The sequence below is a fragment of the Nelumbo lutea genome, chromosome 6 (assembly GCF_056320005.1).
Source record: "Nelumbo lutea isolate HS-2025 chromosome 6, American lotus-T2T, whole genome shotgun sequence".
NCBI classification, from domain to species: domain Eukaryota; kingdom Viridiplantae; phylum Streptophyta; class Magnoliopsida; order Proteales; family Nelumbonaceae; genus Nelumbo; species Nelumbo lutea.
Genome location: NC_142689.1, coordinates 1,382,049 through 1,403,458, shown reverse-complemented (window position 1 = coordinate 1,403,458; position 21,410 = coordinate 1,382,049). Strand labels below are relative to the sequence as shown.

Genomic DNA, 21,410 nt, shown 5'->3' with positions numbered 1-21,410 from the left:
CTTAGTTGCTTGCAATCCCTTGATGACGATATCCCTTATTCATTGTAATTGCATATATTATTGCTTATTGGGTGTGGGAACGAATTACATCCAAGTGGCCATACCAATCAGTAGAGCCCACCGTGCAATCCTTGTTACTTACTCGGGGAGTCGCAGGCTTTTTAAGAAAAGAATATATATGTGTGTCAGTGTGTGTGTGTGTGATATGAGATGAGAGGGTGGAAGAATATGTTGCATAAGGCAGGCACTTTGGCATAATTCTTACTTGTTACGGTGAGGGAAGGAAAAGATCAAACCTTGACTTGACATGCAAGTAGTGCCATTATTCAGCTGGAATTCAGACGCATGCAACAGAGAACGCCATGTCCGATTATTGCTGGTACTGTCACCTACGCCATGGCTTTTTCAATTGAGAGGTTTTGCTTCCTTGTGCTCTGTTCCTTTCTTTGCATTGCAACTCTGGTGGGAGTAGCTTCAATCACTATTATCTTTGTCCTGAGGCCGCGAAAACCCATTTTCTCTCTTCAATCTCTAAGGTTGGATTCCTTCAAGGTAGACTCTTCTTCTACTAGTAGGGATGTAAACATCTCATCTGTGGTTTCTTTAACTCTGAATGCTAAAAATCCTAACAAGGTTGGACTAAGATACAGTTCTTCACGACTCCACATCTCATCTGCTGCGGGAAACCCAATAGGAGTTGTTGAAGTTGCTGAGTTCTGCCAACCACCTCATAGCAACAATGTGAGTGTGCAGACGCATATTGTGCTCCAACATGTCAGCATCCGCCAATTAACTTCTGATACCATCGCATTCAATGACTTGGACTCCTCTCCAAAAAGCCTGGTGGTGGTCAAAGTGAGAATACTGGGCGATATTCGAGCACGTCTCCTTCTCTTCCATCTCACCTTGCCAAACATCAAGGTTTTGCTTCCTACACTCTCAATCTTATTAAGAGCTTTTCAATTAATTGATGATGACCTTAAATCGTTGTGATTTTCAGAACATATATACCATCTATAACATGTAGGTATACGTATCACCCCCAAATTAAACCATGCATCCATCCATGCGGCGAAGCATCTGCAAACTCCTGCCCAACCAATAATTAAGCTTTGCTAGCTGCTACTTATTAATTTCCTTTCTCAACGATATGCAAATGCTATTTTATTAACAGCAATCATTTTTGGTTTTGTGTAAGGTTGCCCTTGATTGTGAGATCAACATTGATTACCGGAGCTTTTTACTCAGCAATTTAGTTTATCCCATGAAACGGGATCAATACAATAAGGTAACCAATGATCTTCACTTCAATGCATTCTGCTGATTTGTTATATATATAATTGTCATAGTAACAGAGGTGGGAGTTTTTGACCTCGCTCATCGCCTCCCAAGTCCCAACCCACATCTTCTTTCTTAGTCTTGGCTTTTGTGGTTAGGGATTTCTCAATGTAAACCAGACAAACCCAGCTAGCCTAATTACCTGCAGGTTGATAGGCCAAGATCCAGAGGCAGAGGGACCTCTACACAACGTTCCAGAAATATTCAGGGTCATCAAAGGGTGTTTCCCTAATTGACCCAATTAGCCATTAAAAAACTCTTAATTTGTTTCCTTTTTAAGTTCTTTGTTGTATTTGATTATTTCTTGCAATTCCTATCAGACATTTTAATAACCTTGTTTATGTCTTGCAGGTATCCCTGTTCACAAAGCTTCCATCATTCTCCAACAATTGTTCCATATCAATTTACATTTAAAACAATTTATACTTTTTCTTTTTGATTGTGATATTCAATGTAAATATTCAAATTTCAAATCGTTATTGGAATGATCTATACATAAATGTATACCCGTGTTCGCCCAGTCTCAATACCAACTTGTAAACTTGAAAATGAAGGGAAACAATGATTAAAGTAGAAGGCCTCTCTTTAATTTACTTCATGAAAAATTTAATTATTTTGGAACAAAAGAACACAATTTCGTTGCTTCTCCAGTGCTATCATTCTGTTCCATTAATACAAGCAAATGGGAAACTAGAAAGGGGAATATAATTAGAGTTTGGATATTTTTAAATCCAGCTCAGTCCCTGGTCCTAGATCCAGAGCTCTTCCCATTTCTCGTTGAGCAACATCCTCTAAACTCACAAGTCATGAACAGGTACAATTTATGTTTACACCTGGTGCTTTACTCCTGTACTGCAATGAAATGGCTGCTTATATACTTGAAAAAAAAAAATGAAAACACTGGTGCTGGATAGTCCTGCCTGCAATTTAATTTTATTTGGCGGGCTTGGTTTGAGCATTCGTTAAAATTTGAAGGGAAGGGATCCATCCAGCACAAGGACCTAGAACTGGTGCAATGCAAGTAAGGGTATCAATGGACCATTTTTGGATGGGATACCGTCCAGTCCAAAATCAATCCGGCCCAAAATATTTATTAAATTGGATTCGATTAAGCCAATATTATGGTCCATAGATATAATAAGATAAGAATATATATAGGTATGGATGGACCTGATTTGGGTTGAAATTAAAAACAAATTTGAACAGATTGGACAGTCCAAACATTGAATTGGACGTGGTCCATTTGTAATGGACTGGATTGGATTAGGCCAAATCCAGCACATTGACACAACTAAGTGTAACTTGTTTCCAACTCCATATGGGGAATGTAGGAGATGAGATCCAACCATAGTTTGCTTGGTCATAGCTACCTAGTTCTAATTCATTCCAAAAATTATCCATCTGATGAGTGATGATTAAGATTTACAAAAAAGTAGGGACAGGTCCAACGCAGATTTCTGAATTCCACTGTAGATCTATAATCATTCAAAATGTCAAAACCCCCCCATTCTATACGCCATTCAGAGCTGGCATCCACCTCAACTGTACTTTGGGCCTAAGGATTCTGATCCTGGGCTAAACCGTCATTCTCCCTAAGATTTAAGCTTTAGCTGTTGGGATTTCTAATTTCAACCCACCCCATTTCTTGCTTCCTAAATCACATAATTAATGAAGAATAGAAAAGATTTGGGAGGGCTTAATTTGGCTTTGATTGATCTAGCAAATCATTTTCGTGGCATCTATTTGTTTCAGTTGTAATGGTGGTTCTATTCTAGGCCCTGATTGTAAGCTACAGTGCCTATTACAGTGGTTGGAGTGGATGTGAACGTGGCGGTCTATTAAAAAAAAGGGACCATATTTTTTAGATATATCCTATCCCTCTTTCATTAAACCACAATACAAAGGATAATTGATAGTTCTAATTTCTAAAACCTCAATCAAATTAAAACAACCTCCTTAATTTATCAAAAAATATAAAATTGTTGAAGTGCCCTTCGCTAACATGGTTTTTGTTGGTACTTAATCTTTAACATAGTTGAAGTTAAATTTGATATTAAGTTGTAACCCTCCTCCGTCGCCTCAATTTTTATTCTCTGAAAGTGCAATCCTTAGTTTCTCTGGCAACCGGCATGAGTGTCAGACCATCCCGAACCGCACCCATAGCAGAACTCAAATTTACACCTGGAAACCAAAACAAAACAACCAAGGTTTTGAGGTTTAATTCATGTATACAAATAGTCAAATGCAAAGACGATTGATTACAAAGAAATAATTAGTTGTTGGAAGGACAGAAACGAACCTGCACGTAATATGTAAACAACCATCCCTCTTCTCGACAAAAAACTTGCACTGGGGACATCTCTTCCATTCCTTGGATTTAGCAAGCTCCATCATCATGAGATCTTCTTTCTTTCTGTCATCCTTGTTAAATCTCTCGAACTCCTCACACCCCACCCCTGAATGCCATGGTACCTTACAGTGTGCGCAAAACAACCTCCGGCAATTTGGGCACTCAGACTCCCTAACAATCACCCCACCATCGTCCACCAACAGTGCCGAACAATCGTTGAAGGGACAATATAAGCTATTGGAGCCAAGAATTAGAGACTCACACAGGGCGCTAGACCACCGATCAAAAAGTTCTGCTGGGATAATGGAGCGACAGAGATCGGGTTCCAGCACCCCTGTACAGTTGGATCCGGGGCATCTTACCACGCTAATGCTCTCCTGGATTTTTGCTGCAACATGTTTGCTTATACAATCGGAACAGTAGGAGTGAGAGCAAGTCTTGCTTCTGAACATCTCTCCTCTGGGTTTCTCGTCCATGCAAATCTCACAGAAGCCCTTAGAAGACTCGCCGGCTTCTACCCTTACCAGTTTAGGCTTTTCAATGGGTTTCAATGACCGATGTACTGCTACTGCTGTTTGACAAGAGACCACTGAGGACATTAAAGCCTCCTGTAGTTGCAACTCCTCAGCATATTTTTCGTCTGATATCGGAAAGATCTCTTCATCTGCATTTGAGAGAGCAGAGAAGTAAAAGTCATCCACATAGAGGCGATCAAAGCGTGATGGTTTTGACATCTCTTCCTCTCTCTCTCAAGTCTCTCTCAATTTGGACGAGTGAACAAGTTCTGGTTCTGGTTCTGGGGACGATTGATTCTATTCTATATTTCTATTTGTTGTTTGTTTTGTTTGGATTTATAACGGATTGACCTGGTACTTGGAAAGGTACTCAGTCTCTAGAACTCTAGCGCTAATTAATGGGTGATCGTCTTTTACTCTTTTAGAATCTCTCTCTCTCTCTCCATACTCCATACTCCATACTCCTTACTCCGTGGCATGCAAATTGGTTAATTGGGTGCGGTGCGGGTGGGCCTTATCGGAAACCGAGTTTTGTGGTTCGTTGAATTGGAATTGGAAAGCTTCAATCTTCATTTACATTTATGATTATGATAGAAAGTAACGTCAAGCTCAAGCTCAAGAGCCGCGTAGTCGATGAGTGGGAGTGGCCACACACCAAGCACCAAGGGAATAGATAGACGAATAGTCTCATCGATCTCTGACTCTCATGTAGTGATTCCCGCACAATGCCGTAACTCGTTCCAACGACTCCCACAACAACTTCGGCAGTCCACCAGTGATAGAATTCTATCCAGATAACATGATAATGTCTGGGGTATATATGCATATCCTAGAAATTTTGGATTTCTGTTGTAACAGATCGCAAGGTGTACAGGTACAGGTCGAGCTCGGATCGATATACATATAAATTTAAACCCTTTTAGTACTGATTGAATTTAGTCTCCATTTTTTAAGTTCTTGTGAAAGGTAATTAAAGCTCCTTGTACTTTGACCTCTGCAGAAAGCCAAAAACCCCCCATTTACGTTTCAAATAAATATGCAATTACACCCCTTCAGTAACGAGACATTAAAATTAGGGAAATCTATGATTGAAAAGATATGGTATGGATCAATCAAAACCCATCCATGAATTTTGATAAATAACACCTGATTGACTACCACGTTTGTGATTCCAGTTGACTGGTCAAAAGATTTTCAGATATCATATTTTTTTTTCATATCATAGTTGAACCCTTAAAATTATGACTGTTTCTTGTTATGAGTGTGCATGGTAAATACCATTTTTCTATCTTCAAATTGCTTGAATGTGACACTTCTGCTAATAAATAGGAAAGGTTCAAGTTCAATCCCAATCTGGTCTTTGTTGCCTATTGAACCTTGAAGCCCGCTCAAATAAAATGAATCATCTTTTTTGGGGTAGTTGGATGAATCTTCAATCTTCATTTCAAGAAAGCTTTCCATGGGCAAAAATGAAAATTTAAAAAATACTTTTAAAGCATTTATGGAGAAGAGAAGCTTTTGCACAAGTCAAAAATACAGGAGAAGTTTAAGTATTTGTCAGAAAACACAGAACTAGTTTAAAACATTTTACAGGTTTGAAATTGAAATTGGGCTGGCATCATCTTCTCAATCCAAACCACATGGCCACGGCTTCCTGTTTCTATGATATAAACTATTCAAGTTCAAGGTTACCTCCAATTCCAATACAGTATAGCCACGGCTTCCTGTTTTACACCCACAGCAGAGCAGAGAGCAGAGCTCTCTCAAACTCTCCCTTTCAATTATGAAAGTGGAATGTATATGGTCCACAGCCGTCCAGGAAATTCTAGGAGAAACAACAGCTAAAAAGGATGAGACTAATTCGATGGATGAGAACTTTAAACTTGGTTTCACAGGCCACTCTAATCAAGTAATCATTCTGTTTATGTCTATGCAGATTTTGTATGTATCCACGAAGTAGCTAGCTGGGCCTGGGAGTAAGTCATGATGGTGGTGAGATTGATGGTTACTCGTATTTAAACTTGATTGAGGGTTTCAAGCTATCATTATGAACAGATTAGGACATAGGACTTAGGAGGTATTAATATATATATATATATATATATATATAGTTGCAGGTTTGTAGGCTGTGGCAGAGGGGTATCGTTTCGTTCTGTTTTTTCATTTCTGTGCTGAGCTATAAAATGGCTTTTATTGCAAGATTACAGGAGATGTAATGATGTACGTATTGTACTCAACTATTCACATTTCGTTAGAATTTGACGAAATGTCAGCTCTAGAGGCTAGAGCTAGCTTAGATAATCCAACAACCTGGTGCATTTGTTTGCTCCAAAGTCTGACATTTGAAAGTGCAATAATTAAATTAAGAAGTGGTATTGGTGAATTTTTCTTTCTTCTAAACTCTGAATGTAAAGAATGTTGTTCAGAATTTTAAATTCTGAAAATTATTAAATATTCATTTTGACCCCATATATGAGAGTTTTTGTTTGTCTTTTTGGAGATATCATTCAAAAACAAAAAATTGTATGATTACACTTTAAGAGATAAGAAATAAGAATAAAAGAATAATCATTTTTCTCTTAAAGTTAAAAGATTGCTATTAACTTGTGAAATTGTGCTTTGCTCAGCTTTGCAGAAGTCGTGACATGGCCTTGTGTGTAATGTGTAGAAGCAAATTAGATCAGATTATCGACTCAGACTTTATTTGTACTTGCAATTGCAAAAACCTCCTTTGGGGTTGTGCGTGCCTGAATCCTGAGGACTGATACAAAGAGCATCGGACTGTACCATATCCTAACCTATAAAAGTGTTTGTTTAGGAATCGGGGTGAGGGTGATGATCATAATGATAAGCACCAGAGAAGAAAATCCAATAGGGTAGGGGTGGGGATGTACCCTCCCTGTATAAGACAGGTTAAGGGCGGTGTTTGCTGCGCTCGGATCCGCTGCCCACACGCCACATCTGACCTGCCCACGACACTACTACTAGTTTACTTACTACACCCATGACCCTGACCCATGCATTAGAAAGTAGAAACAAACGACTCTCACACTCCTTCCTTTGGGTAGCCTTGTTGTAGTAGTTACCTGTAAGTAGCAAATCCAGTCTTCCAATACAACATTCCCTCAGCCTCAGGCAGGCTCAGGCGGTCACGAAGCACCCGCCAACCGTCAATGCAGATGCAGATGGAGTGAGTGTCAACTGTCAACCACAACCAGCCTCTATTATTAGTAAAGTCCTCCATAGACCATAGCTGGTTCTGGTTGCATCTTGTATCTGAGACCTGGGTTCAAGTCCCGCCTTCACCCAGGTGCGGGGGATCTAACTGTCCACGGGTTTGGGCTGGGGCTACCCCTCTTGTCTACTCCTTTAGGCTTTACCTATAATAAGTGGTAATGGTTGGTCTTGTATAACTCAGTTGGACTCGAACATAAAATAATAATAATAATAATAATAATAATTTAAAATAAAACGGATCCACCAAATGTCTTGTGTTTTGACCCATCAACAATTTGTCAAAAAAAGTTTTTTTTTTAATTGTGTAATTTGTAGAAAAATGATACAAATAGAATAATTATGAATAATCATGACTCATGAATTGCTCATGACATGACATATATCATGATTTTTAAAAACGAACCAGTGGCTAAATCAGTCAGGGGTCCGGTTACCGGTTCAAACGGTCAGTCCATTCTGATAAAAAATTAAAAAATTGAAAAACAGTCAAAACCGTTCAAATGATTAATCAACCGGTTCAACAGTTTGCTGACCAAAATCAACAGTTTTGGAGGAAAACAGAACCGATCAAGTGACTGGTTCCCGGTTTTTTCGATCTGACCATCCAGTCCAGTCCGATTTTGAAAACAGTGATATATATATATATATATATATAAGAACAGTTATACGAGTAAATACGATCAATAAGGTCCAAAGTATCAAAACTTTGGATGTGAAAAAATGATGCAAATGAAGAGATCAGTCGATGGAAATTCTTGTCTTTTTTATTCAACTAATTGTTTAGTTAACCGATATGATATGAAAACTAAGGCTTTTAAAACCGAATCAGATAATAAACCGTTCAAGGGTCCAGTTTTCATGTCAAACAGTCCGACCATTCAAACGGACAACCCATTCTAACAAAAAATATAAAATTTAAAAAAAATTAAAAACAACCAAAACCATTGGACAGCTCGAATGGTTCAAACCGTCTAATTTTTCCGGCTCCCTAGCAAACACACAACACACAGTGACATAGTGACACAACATGCACTGATAGGTTGCAATATTTTAAAGCTTGTATTATTGCCACTTTGAACCTTGCTATATTCATGCCCCTATGTGTAGTAAAGCGTAACTTGATACTTCTCATTTCAACCGAGGCAAGCGAGGAACTGGGATGGCTACGTTGTCGCGAGAAAACCGAACCTTCACTCAGTAGAAAATAGAAATAGACTAATCCTCCATTGCCAACAAACTACTACCTCCAACAGAATTAAATAAAAGAAAAAGGGTATAATACATTTTCTTTCTTTGAACACTGTCATCTCTTCTAACTATGTCACATGAAAATTGGGACTATTTTTTTTTTTTTTTGCTTAAACTGCTATTTATGGAACAATTATGGGGAAACAATGATGATATAAACCCACCCTTCTGTGGCCTTTTTTTGATTGCTTTCTAGGATCAAGAAAGAAGAGCCGCGAAGGGGGTGGGTGGAGATTGGAGAAACACATAAAAAGAGGGAAACGGGATTAACGGGCTATGAAGCTGTTAACGCCTTTGAAAACCCATTAGCAGTTTTCAGTGATTTCCTCTTGAAATTCGATATGCTGCAGTGAGGACAAATGTACTCCAACCCATCCGTTTTTGCGTAGTCCTGTCATGTGTCATTACAATGGGATTAACCACCAACTTAACCAAGGGAGTTGAATCCCAATACAAAACAAAACTGTTGGTATTGGTTGCTCTTTCTAACAAAAGCAATCTGGAAACTCCAGGCCTAAAAACATTTCCTACGTAACAGAAATATTGACTTTACCCTGCACAATATGTGATCCAAGTCATGGTGAAAAAGACCACCAATTTGGCAACATGCAATTGTTCACTAAACTGATAGAAGATTCTGTAGCCTTATCATATCTTCATTTTCCAATTTATAATTTTATATCGGCTTTCTTTTTAAATATAGACAGATAACTGCTATAAATTCAACATGCAGGTTTCTATATAGTAGGTGCACCATACCTTAAAGGCACCAAGGCCCTGCCGTCTATCACAGCCAAAATGCGCCCACTCACCACATATTCCACAATTTACCCAATCGCCTGCTGCGCTACTGGTGAAAGATAGCATCCACTGTCAGAATATATTTCATACCCACACCCACACACACACTGGCACATATACTATGTTAAACATAATATACACTACAATCTAACATCTTATTCAAGACATTCAATTATTATTGTCCATGAGAGATACTAAAGTTATGTAAAGGATTCTCTACAGAGTCATCAAAAGGCAGCACGTGTCATTGAAAAAGCTATCTTGGCTTGCTAGAAGTCTAATACATCTGCTATTATCCTGGCAGCAGGGGTGCGACTTGGGCAGGCTTGGGTTGGACTTTTGTCAAAATTGAAATGCTAACCCACCAGGCCAACCCAAGTTGCACCCCTCTTGCAAATTGCATATGTGTGGGTCAGTGCTTTGGTAAGTGCAATGCCCGTTCGAACAGCCTTTACAGCATTGCATTGGGAATATGTGTGCTTTATTTCATGGGGAGATATTCCCAATACAAGGTTGCAAGAGTCTGTTCGAACAGTGTGAACACAGGCTTGCACTGACCAAAGCCGGACTGTGTGTGTGTGCGAGAGTGAGAGAGAGTGAGAGAGAGTGAGAGAGTGTACAAACCTGTGACATAACAAGCAGCATTCACCATCCACATCATCATGGGCCAATTCATACTCTAGAAGGTAAGTTTCATAATGTCTTTTTAGAGTGTTCCCAACACCCTATTGCAAGCAACCAAAAATAATGAGACTCCACAAATCATATTAAAATGACTGAACACTCAAGAAGAGCAACATAAAATGATATAATTAAGTAGATCCAATCAGACCAGTATATTTTATTTCTTTTTCTAGTAAAAAATCACGAGATTTTGCAATTTATACCATGTAAAATTTGTATATTTTCATTGCCATGGAAACCAGATCTTCATCAGCTAGATGGGATAGGCTTGTGGAAGTCGAATTATTATTATCAAATATCAATGTCATGATGACTCATAATCTTCATCAATAAAAAGGTACAATTCTATAATAAGCATATAAACATAACTACAAGGATCTGGCTCTACAGAGAAGCTAGGGAAATCACCCCCAACACCACCCAAAAAAATATGGGAAAAAAAAACTAGTAAAAATTAGATTCTACAAGAAAGAAACGCAGACCAAAGTTGTAAGATTCAGACAGGACTAAAAACCAAAATGTTGTATGGGTCACAGTTTTTCCGGTTTATTGTCCAGTTAACCTGTTCAGCTCCTAAAAACTGTAATTTAACTGCAACTGGAAAGGTTACTTGTTCCTGGTTTTCACTGTCCAAACATCCAGTCTGATCCAAGTCTTAGCAACACTGCAGCAGACATGTTCTGGATTATCGGATATAAGCATGATGTATTCAAGGAGAATTGCTCTTATTGAATATAAGCACGACATATCAAGGAGAATAGTTCTCTGGAGGTCACATGGCACCAATTAGAGCCCCCACTTGAAATCAGCACCATATGTCAAGCCAACCATTTGTACAATTCCAACATAAGTTGCACTTTATGATGGCTTAATGATTGTATAATGCCATTGCCAACGCTACTGAATTTGAGACTACCGTAGTTCTTAGCTTGCTTATTATAGCAGCATAAATCTATGCACTATATTTTGAGAGAGACAAAATTATTGAATGTCAAGAACCACTTCAGTATAATGGCTTTCAAGTAATCTATTGTCTAACAAAACTTTTTTCAAAATACTTTTTTCAGTAAAAGAAAATGTTTTGATAATAAAGATAAAAATTGAATAAGAGAAAAGAGAAATACAACAGGTGATGCAATATATGGCATTGAAGGGGTATGGTGGGGCAAACTTGACCATTACAAAATCAAACAACTCAAAAAGCAAACCAAAAACATGTCAACCTTGGAAACAAGGCAGACCTATAAAATAAACCAGTGTCAACTTATATTCTGATTGCACCGACACACTCTCCATTCTCCAAAATCATAAAAAAAGAAAAAAACGAAATAGCAGAAGTCCATTAGAGTTTATGACATCTTAAAGCACCAATAATCTTGTTAATATTACTAGATAGACACAAAGGTAAGAAACATGCAAAATTCTTTTATTGCAATCTTATGACAAGAAAAATTTGGACATATTATCTGAATCCAATACACCCTTCAACAATATCCTCTCTAGAAAAAAAAGAATAAAAATAAGAACAAGAAAAGACACATTTTTTATGATGTCAGAGAATGATATCTATTTTTTACCCTTTAAATGTTCTGTGCAAATGCTTTTATAAAGAAACTTAGACAAATTGTGAAAATGAATAGGCACACCAGGAAGCATGGAGGCTTACAGTCATTCTGTTGGTCATTGTGTGATTTCGCATCTTTGAAAAAACCTGGCCTTTCCAGTTAATGCCATTCCCAACATGAAAGCCTCCCCTAGAAACCACCTAAAAGAACCCCAGAACAGTAATAACAATAGAGGGAATAATTAAATCATATCCAACTTAGAAAGATATTTTACCGATTTTGCACTGGCATGCTGGGCAATGGGAAACAGCACACAAACGAAAAAAGAACAAGATCTCACCTCCCTATACAAATTGTAGAGGTCAAGACGCTTTGCATTTAGTATGGCATCAGGGAATTCAGCTAATCCACCTTGAGGGACAAGACGGCTATGCCCTCTAAGGATTAGAAACTGCATCACATCCCTCAGAAATTCCTCCTGCAAGAAAGAAAACATCAGAAAAATAAAATTAATAGAAACCAACCAGGAGTACCGGATGAATTCATTGAGGGAAAGAAAAAACCCCTTGCCCTGCCTAAACCAAAAATAGGACACAACTAGGTGGAAGGTGGGGTCTTAGATGATATAATGGGAATAAAAACTCAAACCTAAATCAAATCAATTCATTAATTAATCGTATTAGGGATTATACAAATATAACTGCACAGAAAAAAAGATCTATAGAATGGACATTAAGTCAGATATCCACATTAACAATATTATCAGTAGGGAAGCAAGTTGGGTACTCATCTTGAGAATATACACTGCATCAGGCCTGGCCTAGGCCCCTTGAAATTTTAACAATTGCTCAACCCTAGCCCACCCAAGATGAACCATTAATAGTACACCTCAACACCAAAGGGGTCCAGCTCTGCTAAAACCTACCTACCACACCATTTCTTTCTAACATGATAACAATTCCTCAATCTAAAGTTGGCAAAAGTGCTGGCATATAGCACTTTCAGACATGGTGTTTCAATTGTCAAGGGATAACACATGTGTGCCTTGTATGGTGTCAAGAGTAAAATAATAAATAGCTAATTGTTTATTTGCAGTTATGACCCTAAATTGTAATCCAAGGAGCTGTGACATGCCAAAGACCTGGGCATTTGATTATTTGCATGCATGACCGACGCATCCAAAAGAGTGCAAACATAACAATAAGCAGGGAACATAAGGTATTAAATTTTGGTTGAGAGAATTCTTAACCTCCTACAAAAAGAATTTTTCTTTCAATGTTTCACTTGAATTGCAAGATTCGAGATGAAATGTAGGGAAAAATCTCCCTAGTTCAAGAAAAATAAAGAAACTGTTTTTCTTCCTATTTCTACATTTTTCCTGTTTTTCTCTCATTTCCTTGTCTACATCTGACCAATTGCTATCTATTGTCTTTCCTTCTCTAAACCTCTTTAAAGCCTTCCGACTTTGTTTAGGTTTCCAAGTATACTGAATTCTAATGCTGGAATGAAATTTTAAAACTCAAATGAATTTTAGAACCTTGTGGGCACGGATTCAAATGCTGACACATGCATGAGTATAGTTCCATAGCCGCATCAGACATACATGAATACCTAACGAGTCAGATATTCAGCACCCAAATATACTTGGCACTCATACCAAGGCAACTGTGATTGCAACCAAAGGACCTGATAATATACACATGCACATCTCAGTCTCTAAATAGCCCAGATGTGTCTGATACAGAGTACCTATTCCACAGGCTAACAACCAGTACAAGCATACTCATGAAAATGGAGGAACTTACCTCAGAGCAAGCCTGGATGGGAGATCTGCCACAACCATGTTTCTTCAAAGGCAGGGGGTTCAAAGAAATAATCTGCTGAGCTTGAAAGGAGCTTGACATTGATTTTCGATGTATGATAGGTGTTGGCACAATACTTTGCTTTGTTGAAGGGATGATTGGTAAGTTGGCCTTTGCCTGGCCTCCATCATGTCCATCTGCATCAGCAACACCTGAAAAGGGAAGCATCTTTTGCTGACGAGTATGAGGGATAGGCCTCATAGCAGCAACTTTTACTTTCTGTCTTAAGGGTATTAAGGGCATGGTAGGCTCATCTATTGATTTAATTTCCTTATTGCCATCTTGATCTACTTGCCTGACAGAATTGCCATTTTCCCCCACCATGTCACTACTGCATGTATATTTAATATCTTGAAATGGCTCAGATCTCTTTCGACTAGGAGCAGGTGGTCTTAACCAGATAGGAGGATTGACCATGGTGTTGTTTGGAACAATATCCTTCCCCTTCCTAGTACAGAAGAAAAGGAGGCGTTCAGCATCATCTTTCTCAAAAGAAGCAACTGATGATCCCTGAATGCTAGCAATGCCAAGTGTCACCAAACTACGGTAAGAAACTTCTGGTGCTAACTGCCTCAGTACCTGCAAATGCATGCAGCAAGAAACTCTGAGATAATAAGAACAAGTGCACTATGGACATCCAAGAAAAATCCACTAGGTGTACTTACGAAATATTAGAAACAATTGAAAACCACCAAAACCCAAAAAGAGACTTCAGAAATGAAAAGAAGTGGGAAAAAGCAAGAAACAAAGAAAGACAGGAAACAGAAAGAATGGTAGAAAAAGAACCTGTGAAGCCCATGTTGGGACCTTCATGCAAACTTCAAATACAGTGGCCCCACAAGCTATTGAAGCTGATTTTCGAGGCTCTGACAGTGGTTGTTTGTTTTCCTCACAGCTGGGCAATGCATGGACTAGCTGGCTCTTCTCAATAAGTTCATTTTTTATATGATTCTCCAGAAGCTGAAAATTTAAAGTGAAAAAAATAAAATGAAATTAACACAATCATGCATACAAATTCATAAACCCCAATGGAACTCAAACATGGCAATTCTACTATATCATAATTACCTGGTCATCAAAACAAGTCTGTGCACTACCAGACACTAAAAGAGAAATGTGGGCAGAACTACAAGTAGATAAATCACAACGCATAGTTACAACACCACGGGAAAATGTCCCTGCCTGAAGAGGAGGCGGCGGAGCACTGGAACACAGTAAAATGCAATCAATCAGTTCAATTGCTTTATTTTCTCCAGATAAATATGCAAAAAAAAAAAAATCAAAAACTTCACCCAAAAATACTCATTCAGCAGATGGCATTTGTAAGTTAAAAATAAAATAAAATGAAAGGTTTTTAAACATCCAAACCATCAGAACATACCTAACACGATTATGAAGCTTACTCCCACGTATCTGAAACATCACAGGAGTTAAAAACAATGAGAACTTGCATAATCTTAAGCTCTAACTTTCTATTATTTTCATAATATAAGTATATAAATGGGCATAGATAATGCCAGCCTAATAGTTGCAAGGTGCCAACCAGCTGGTTGGTACGGTCTCCTTCTGGTCGTAGCAGAGACTAAAGATTAAATCCCTCCTGCACCTGGGTTGATGGGGGTTACGGGATGGGCTACCCCCCCCCCCCCCAATTTGTGCAGCCCTTTGGGAGATATATATATATAAAAAAAAAAAGCCAGCCTAATAGCTTGGCAAAATAAATGCATTTTTTCTGGCACCCTTTCAATATAGTCAAGAATTTTTTCTTCCCGAATACATTCAATTGGAAAATGTCTCCAAAACAGAATTACTAACTTTGCGCAAGAATTAGTAACTAACTGTCCAAAACAGAAAATTTTCCTCCAATGTGGGCAGGCTGGAAGAGGACCAAAAAGGACATGGGTTTAAATAGTAAGAAATGATTTAAGGGGCCCTAATCTAATAATGGATATGCTACTGAATAGAGCAGAATAGTGAAAAAAGACTTGTGTACCTAACTCCATATAGTTGCAACAAGGTTTAATCTAGTTGAATTGAGTTATGGACAGGCTGGAAGAGAGTATGATTTACATTTTTTATGCATTTTGAAACACATTCCTACTTCCACCTTAGAATTTGGACCTTAAACTAGAGTTTTATACATTTAATAACAAAAATGAACATATATCAGTGAAGAAAGAAATTGAGGTTAAATAGTTATAGATGTAAAACCAAACAACCTTGCATCATACTTACTTCAATGCTTAAGATGGCATTTAAGCCATCTTCCAAAGATCCCAACAAGAATGCATCCTTCAAAAAGAAACAAGCATGTCATAAGAAACAAATCCAAGGAAAAGAATATTATTCTTTTATTGTTTTAGAAAGCAAATACATGATGAAAACCAAGTGCATCTCACCAATGTGCATGGCACTCCACAAACAAGAAACCTCATGTTCACATCATCATCATATATTTTTATCGCTGGGAGAGAGCCGGATGAACCTTCTTCATCTTCTTCGTCAGCCTCCTTCTCAGGTGGAGCAATATTAATCTTTGGGGGTTCACCTAGTAGGCGTGGCCCCACCTTACTACTAACCTTGTGGCTGTTGGTTGGCAAGACATGGTTGTTTCGTACACAATAGAGCCTAAACGATGCATGGGCAAGTTGGAATGCATCCCATGTATGGCTACATGAACTAGCAACAACCAACAGAAAACCCAAAATATCAGAACAACACAAGTTAATTTGGCTTTCCAACAGAAAAAATAAATAAATAAAACATTCTACAAGCCCATTAATGGATGGTGACTGATGCAACCTTCCTCTACATTTGGATTAACCAATAAAGAATCTAGATCATACAACACTTAGACCAAAGATCAAATGAAATGGACAACCCTCACTGTTGAATAAGTGAAATTTTCCACATGTTACAGATTTTAACCAAAACCATTTAAAAGGAAGCAATTAGCACTGTTCGGCCAGCAAGGATCATCCAGTAGGTCCATTTTTTGTGCTATGACCAGGCAAGAAAGTACATCAACCCTCCATCATGGGCAAGGAGGCTACTCATTGTTGAATTCCTTATACAGTAAATGATAATACCTCTGTACCACTGATAGCAATGCCTGTCGAAAATGGCATGCTGCATAACTAGAAAATGTATTCTTCCAATATATCACATAAGGGACTCCCTGTCAAAAAAATATTAAGGAAAATGTTTCAATTGTTCCTTTCCAATAAAAGAACCATCAGTAAAGAGCATACAAAACCACAAAAAAATATCTTACTTTGAGTTCTCAATTCAGTAATTTTCCAATTTAGCATAATGTTTTGAAAAAATAATCATATCATAAATAAGTCTTAAATAACCTAAATAAATTATATTCTAGTAAGAATTTCAAAACAAGTTCCCTTGAAAAAATTATAGGGAATAAAAGAATGACAAAGTAGAAAATTAGGTCTTAATTAAGTTAATTCAAATCACATGAATCATATAAAATGCAAGATTCATGAATTGAACTGTAATAACTAAAAGTAATTATAAGGTTTATTTAAGAAAAGGATTCAGATGTAAGATTCAAATTGAAACCTTGAGATCCATGATTTGAATCATAAAATGTATGATCCTGTCAACTATAATTCAGCATCTAAATTTGAACACAAATCAGATCTACTCAAGATCCTTGATCTGGGTCTGGGTACATCCTATTTTGGATTTACCAGGTACATCTTTGAAATTTGAATGAGTTCAAAGACAAGCACCGCTTTCTCAACTGATAAAGTTAATAATAGAGGTCCTTGTATCCTTTAAAACTAGCCTTCCCACCTAACAATTAATAGTCTGTAAAGTTTACCAAGAATTGTTTATGCCCAAATCAACTACCCCCACCCAAAAAAAAACAAAAAAAAAAGGCTAGAATCACCTTAGAATGAAAAGCCTCTGCCAATTTTTCACCATTTGGGACTTCCAGATAAACCTGCAGCCACATTTGATGATGAATCAGATCAGTTACAATAAACATTTATACCAATTACTAAGAAGGGGTAATGCTTATCATGATAGGAACATCAAAAGAAAATGAGAAACCGGATACCCAATATGACTGACAATAAGAAGAATGGATCACATGGAATTTAGAAGCAGATCCAGACCACAAAAAGACATGAAAGTTTTTATCAAGTTCCTCATAGAATCATGTGCATATATACCTCCTGCAGCATTTGTCTTCCTGTCTTTCGTTTTTTATTTCTTTTTTTTTTTTTTTGTGGGGGGGGGGAGGGGGGGGAGTATAGAGTCAGGGAGCTTGTAAACTTTTTAGTTCAGTGGTTATTGTACAAGGTGTTGGTTTACAACATATAGCCTTTTTTCCTCAGACACATTAGCTTGTAAACTAAGTTAATGTGTTGTAAAGACATTATAGCATTCTAAGTCACAATTTTATGGCCTTAGGTGAAAGAATTTAGTTTAACTCAAAAGACATATACATGGACATATGAAGCAGTAATTATTCGCAATATTTTTTTTGATAAATTAATTATTCACAATATTATCATGTAAAAATATATATAGGTAATAGATATTAATATCTCCCAGTTTAATTGATAAGGACCACAGCGATTATCTAATGTAAGTAGCAGGAGTCATAACCAAACATATATCTTTTATTTGAACTACACATACACTTTACTTGTTTTTATTCATATTTACATCATGACCTTTATAGCTACTTATTTTCATAGCATTCCTATTATTCCTTTATTTAACTTTAAACCTAGTTTTTCCCACTTCCACCATATTCTCTATGCTTCAAAAGCTACAATAAGTGCACAATAATTGTTCAAAGTATAGAGGTTTTTTTTTCTAGATGTACATTTTGCTGTGTATGCACCAAAGGTACATCTTGTGATAAACTAACTGTTTTATCAACATGAAACATACGATGGTCAATATGAGCAACTACAGAAAGGTACCAGTGTTGTGTTGCATGGACACAGACAAGATTTGGAATCAGAAATAGATACTCTAAACTAGTAAGATGAAAAGATGGATTTCAGGGATGGACTCAGGGATACCCATTAAAGAAAATAATATATTACTAAAACGGTCCGCAGATTTGAATTCTAAATCAGAAAAGGTTGAAAGGAAATAGGCAAGGGAAGATTGGTAAAAATATTCACCAAGTAATTAGTTGTTCTTCTACATGAAATAGGTAGGCAAAGGGAATAAGGAAAAAACGTTATAGATTTTCCCTTCACGTATCCATAGAATATCAGAATCCTAAGGTTGTCCAACATGGACAAGCCATGCATAAAGGGGAGTTCATAAAATACTGGAGGTAACTCTAGTTTAATTCTATGTTCTCCAGTAGTTTCTTGGAGTTGTAAATTGAAAAAAAAAATTTGGAAATAAGAATATCAACTGCATAACAGATTAAAAAAGACACTAATACATGCAAGGAAACATGTAATTGTATATGTAGCTGTGGAGTAGCCTCATGGTTATGCTACAAAGGTTTGTTTCGAAGTATTTGGGAGTCCCCAGTTTGTTCAGAAGCAGGAAAGAAATCATAGTTAAAAGCATAAAGTCTCAAGAGGAAACCAAAACTCCACGAAACAACCTTGTAAGAGGTAAATCACTTACAGTGGTGGGTAATGTAGTACCAAATAGTCCACACAAGACTTCAGTACTGGACAAGTCAACACCTCCCCACACCAGAGAACCTATTTCTTCCTCATTTGAGAGCTTTTCTCCTTGCAAGTAAACAAAATTTGGCTCTGATGACTCCAAAACTCGCCGAAACTCATCTGTAGTTGGATTAGTTAGAGTGTGAACCTGCATTGAAACGGAGAATGGTTTGTGAAGCTTAAACAAATGTATAGATATATAAAAAACGAAAAAAAAAAAAAAAGAAAAGAAAAGAGAATAATTTGCACTCCGAGTATATTTGGCACCTCTAAACGCCCCACTGAAACAAACTCTGGAAAAGGATATCTTGGTCGATCATCTGAGATATCCTGCTTATAATCAGGATTTTTTCCACAGAACACTGCGAGGAGACTACAAGTATGTTTTGAAGCACCTTGAGCATGAAACATCATTTATACATCACAATCAACACTCCACCCAAATAATCAAATGAAGCAGAAAAGAGAGAAGGTATGAACTTCTTCCGCCACAAAATTGCTTAAATTTGCTTCAAACACGGACCTGGCAACTAGAAAACTGTCCCAAATCAAAACCCCTGACGCATTACTACACTATAATAAAAGAAGACCAGCCTCAAAAGCTTCTCCCGAAATAAAACCCAATTTCCACCAAGCAAACAAACCAAACCTCTAAATCCGCCACAATCCTTCCAAGCATAACATCTCTCAGAACCACCCCCACCGGGCAAGGTCGATAATCCTAAAACAATCTTTTCCCTGGAAGAATACGCACAAGGAGGAACGAAAACCCCGCCAGAACACTCAAATCAGACCTGAAATCTCATCCAAGTCAGCAAAACAACCGAGAAGATGAGAGAACCAGGAAAAATTCACAGACCTAGATGACAGAACAGGAAAAATTACAGAGTTAGATGAGAAAACAAAGAAAAATCAAAGGCCCAGATGGGGAAATCAAGAGAAAACTATAACTCAGATGAGGAAATCAAGAGAAAACTATAACTCAGATGAGGAAATCAAGAAAAAAAACGACGACGTAACAGAGAAGAACCAGGTATTTAGCTCCCAAAATCGAAACCCGGGTCGAAAGAGAAGAGTAAAGTAAGATAGAAACCCTAGGCTTCTTAAAAATCACACAAAACCGGAAAGGACATCTCTCTAATAAAAATCCCCTCCCACCGCAAAATCAACAGAGAGAGAATAAAATTAAATTAAATTAAATTCGTATTTGTTAAAGAGGGTGTCAGTTTTCCTGCTGTCACAAATAGACCCAACTCAACCAGGTCAAACAAAACAAAACATCGAAACAAAGAAAAGAGAAAGTGTAGGAGCGGATGGATTAAAATTAACATCTTTTGACAATCCCAGAAGGAAACGAAACAAAACCGGAAGAAAAACAAAACAAAGCAAACCGAGGAAAAAAAAGAAATAGAAAAAAAAAACATTAATATTAAAGAAAGTAGTCCTTTTTATCCAACCAAAAAAAAAAAAAAAAACAGAAGAAACTTTGTGATTGTTTTGATTCATGGGTACCCACGAGATTCGGAGATTATGAACCCAACAAATTGTCGTGCTCGAAAAGATAAACAAAAGCTAGTTTTAGTTCTTTCTCTTATTTTTTTTAGATTTGGTTCTTAGAGGTTGGAAATTCTGGAAAATCACGAAATGGATTTTGTTTCGTTTCGTGATTTTGTTTTGTAAATTTTTTTTTGGGTTCTGACTGACGCGATTGGATTCATGAGGCTTGACTGATGTTCCCATCTGCCCAAAGCTTTGAGTCCAACTTCTCTCTCTCTCTTGAGTCTTTATAGCATCTACCGATTTTTTATTTTTGATACGTTTAGCTAAATTCCTCCTGTTGCAAATTGCAATTTAATCTCACTCTCTCTCTTCTCTCTCTAGTTTCTATGGTGTCTATGTGGTAAAAGTGGTAGTTCGATCTTCCATGGTCTGATGAGATGAGCTGAGAAAGCGATGCATATCTGGGTCCCAGTCAGACACGAGGATGTATCTATCTGTCTGTCCCTGTGTTCTCAATCTTTTTCATCTTTCCCTGAGAAGTGAGAATTGTTGCAGTGCTTTTTAGCGCTTCATCTTATGTTCACATCAGTCTGTTGTCTGGACTTCCTGTTCCAGATGATTGGCCATGCTTGCATCGA

General features: G+C 37.4%; 3 protein-coding genes across 11 annotated transcripts; 1 reads left to right on the top strand and 2 right to left on the bottom strand.

The window, feature by feature from the left end:
- Window positions 1–86: 86 nt before the first annotated feature.
- On the top strand, window positions 87–1,927 carry LOC148846744 (uncharacterized). 2 transcript variants are annotated; one of them, XR_016101225.1, is made up of 4 exons: window positions 87–552; window positions 651–921; window positions 1,199–1,288; window positions 1,690–1,927. XR_016101225.1 is itself a non-coding variant. In XM_088951889.1 (3 exons), the coding sequence occupies exons 1-3, from the start codon at window positions 346–348 to the stop codon at window positions 1,750–1,752; spliced, it is 729 nt and encodes a 242-aa protein (XP_088808015.1). In that variant the 5' UTR covers window positions 191–345; the 3' UTR covers window positions 1,753–1,927. The 2 variants fall into 2 exon arrangements, 1 of the variants encoding a protein (XP_088808015.1); XM_088951889.1 differs by having other exon boundaries at window positions 191–921.
- Window positions 1,928–3,288: 1,361 nt separating this feature from the next.
- On the bottom strand, window positions 3,289–4,549 carry LOC148846743 (RING/U-box superfamily protein). The gene is made up of 2 exons (XM_088948169.1): window positions 3,638–4,549; window positions 3,289–3,519 (listed from the first exon to the last, which is right to left on the bottom strand). Exons 1-2 carry the CDS (start codon window positions 4,420–4,422, stop codon window positions 3,447–3,449), a joined length of 858 nt encoding a protein of 285 aa, XP_088804295.1. The 5' UTR covers window positions 4,423–4,549; the 3' UTR covers window positions 3,289–3,446.
- A 4,117-nt stretch (window positions 4,550–8,666) lies between these two features.
- On the bottom strand, window positions 8,667–21,146 carry LOC148846742 (ARID/BRIGHT DNA-binding domain-containing protein). 8 transcript variants are annotated; one of them, XM_088949853.1, is made up of 17 exons: window positions 20,977–21,146; window positions 19,922–20,066; window positions 19,540–19,795; window positions 19,229–19,420; window positions 17,511–17,564; window positions 16,690–16,778; window positions 16,000–16,279; window positions 15,836–15,892; window positions 14,982–15,013; window positions 14,669–14,804; window positions 14,387–14,560; window positions 13,544–14,179; window positions 12,079–12,216; window positions 11,840–11,938; window positions 10,114–10,214; window positions 9,448–9,538; window positions 8,667–9,079 (listed from the first exon to the last, which is right to left on the bottom strand). In XM_088949853.1, the coding sequence occupies exons 3-17, from the start codon at window positions 19,684–19,686 to the stop codon at window positions 8,963–8,965; spliced, it is 2,343 nt and encodes a 780-aa protein (XP_088805979.1). In that variant the 5' UTR covers window positions 19,687–19,795; window positions 19,922–20,066; window positions 20,977–21,146; the 3' UTR covers window positions 8,667–8,962. The 8 variants fall into 8 exon arrangements, with proteins under 8 accessions (XP_088805979.1, XP_088805976.1, XP_088805980.1 ...); XM_088949850.1 differs by having other exon boundaries at window positions 20,789–21,032; XM_088949854.1 differs by lacking the exon at window positions 20,977–21,146 and adding an exon at window positions 20,789–20,904 and having other exon boundaries at window positions 19,540–19,802.
- Between the last annotated feature and the right edge of the window lie 264 nt (window positions 21,147–21,410).

Bases quoted from the DNA above. Each gene is read 5' to 3' on its own strand.
- LOC148846744 (XM_088951889.1), top strand. From the start codon at position 346: ATGCAACAGAGAACGCCATGTCCGATTATTGCTGGTACTGTCACCTAC. The intron at 922-1,198 runs GTTTTGCTTCCT...GTTTTGTGTAAG, and splicing joins TCACCTTGCCAAACATCAAG to GTTGCCCTTGATTGTGAGAT. The intron at 1,289-1,689 runs GTAACCAATGAT...TATGTCTTGCAG, and splicing joins AACGGGATCAATACAATAAG to GTATCCCTGTTCACAAAGCT.
- LOC148846743 (XM_088948169.1), bottom strand. From the start codon at position 4,422: ATGTCAAAACCATCACGCTTTGATCGCCTCTATGTGGATGACTTTTAC. The intron at 3,520-3,637 runs GTTCGTTTCTGT...TTTGGTTTCCAG, and splicing joins TGTTTACATATTACGTGCAG to GTGTAAATTTGAGTTCTGCT.
- LOC148846742 (XM_088949853.1), bottom strand. From the start codon at position 19,686: ATGATGTTTCATGCTCAAGGTGCTTCAAAACATACTTGTAGTCTCCTC. The intron at 10,215-11,839 runs GTAAGCCTCCAT...TGCTTGCAATAG, and splicing joins CAATGACCAACAGAATGACT to GGTGTTGGGAACACTCTAAA. The intron at 9,539-10,113 runs GTTTGTACACTC...ATCTTTCACCAG, and splicing joins TGCTGCTTGTTATGTCACAG to TAGCGCAGCAGGCGATTGGG.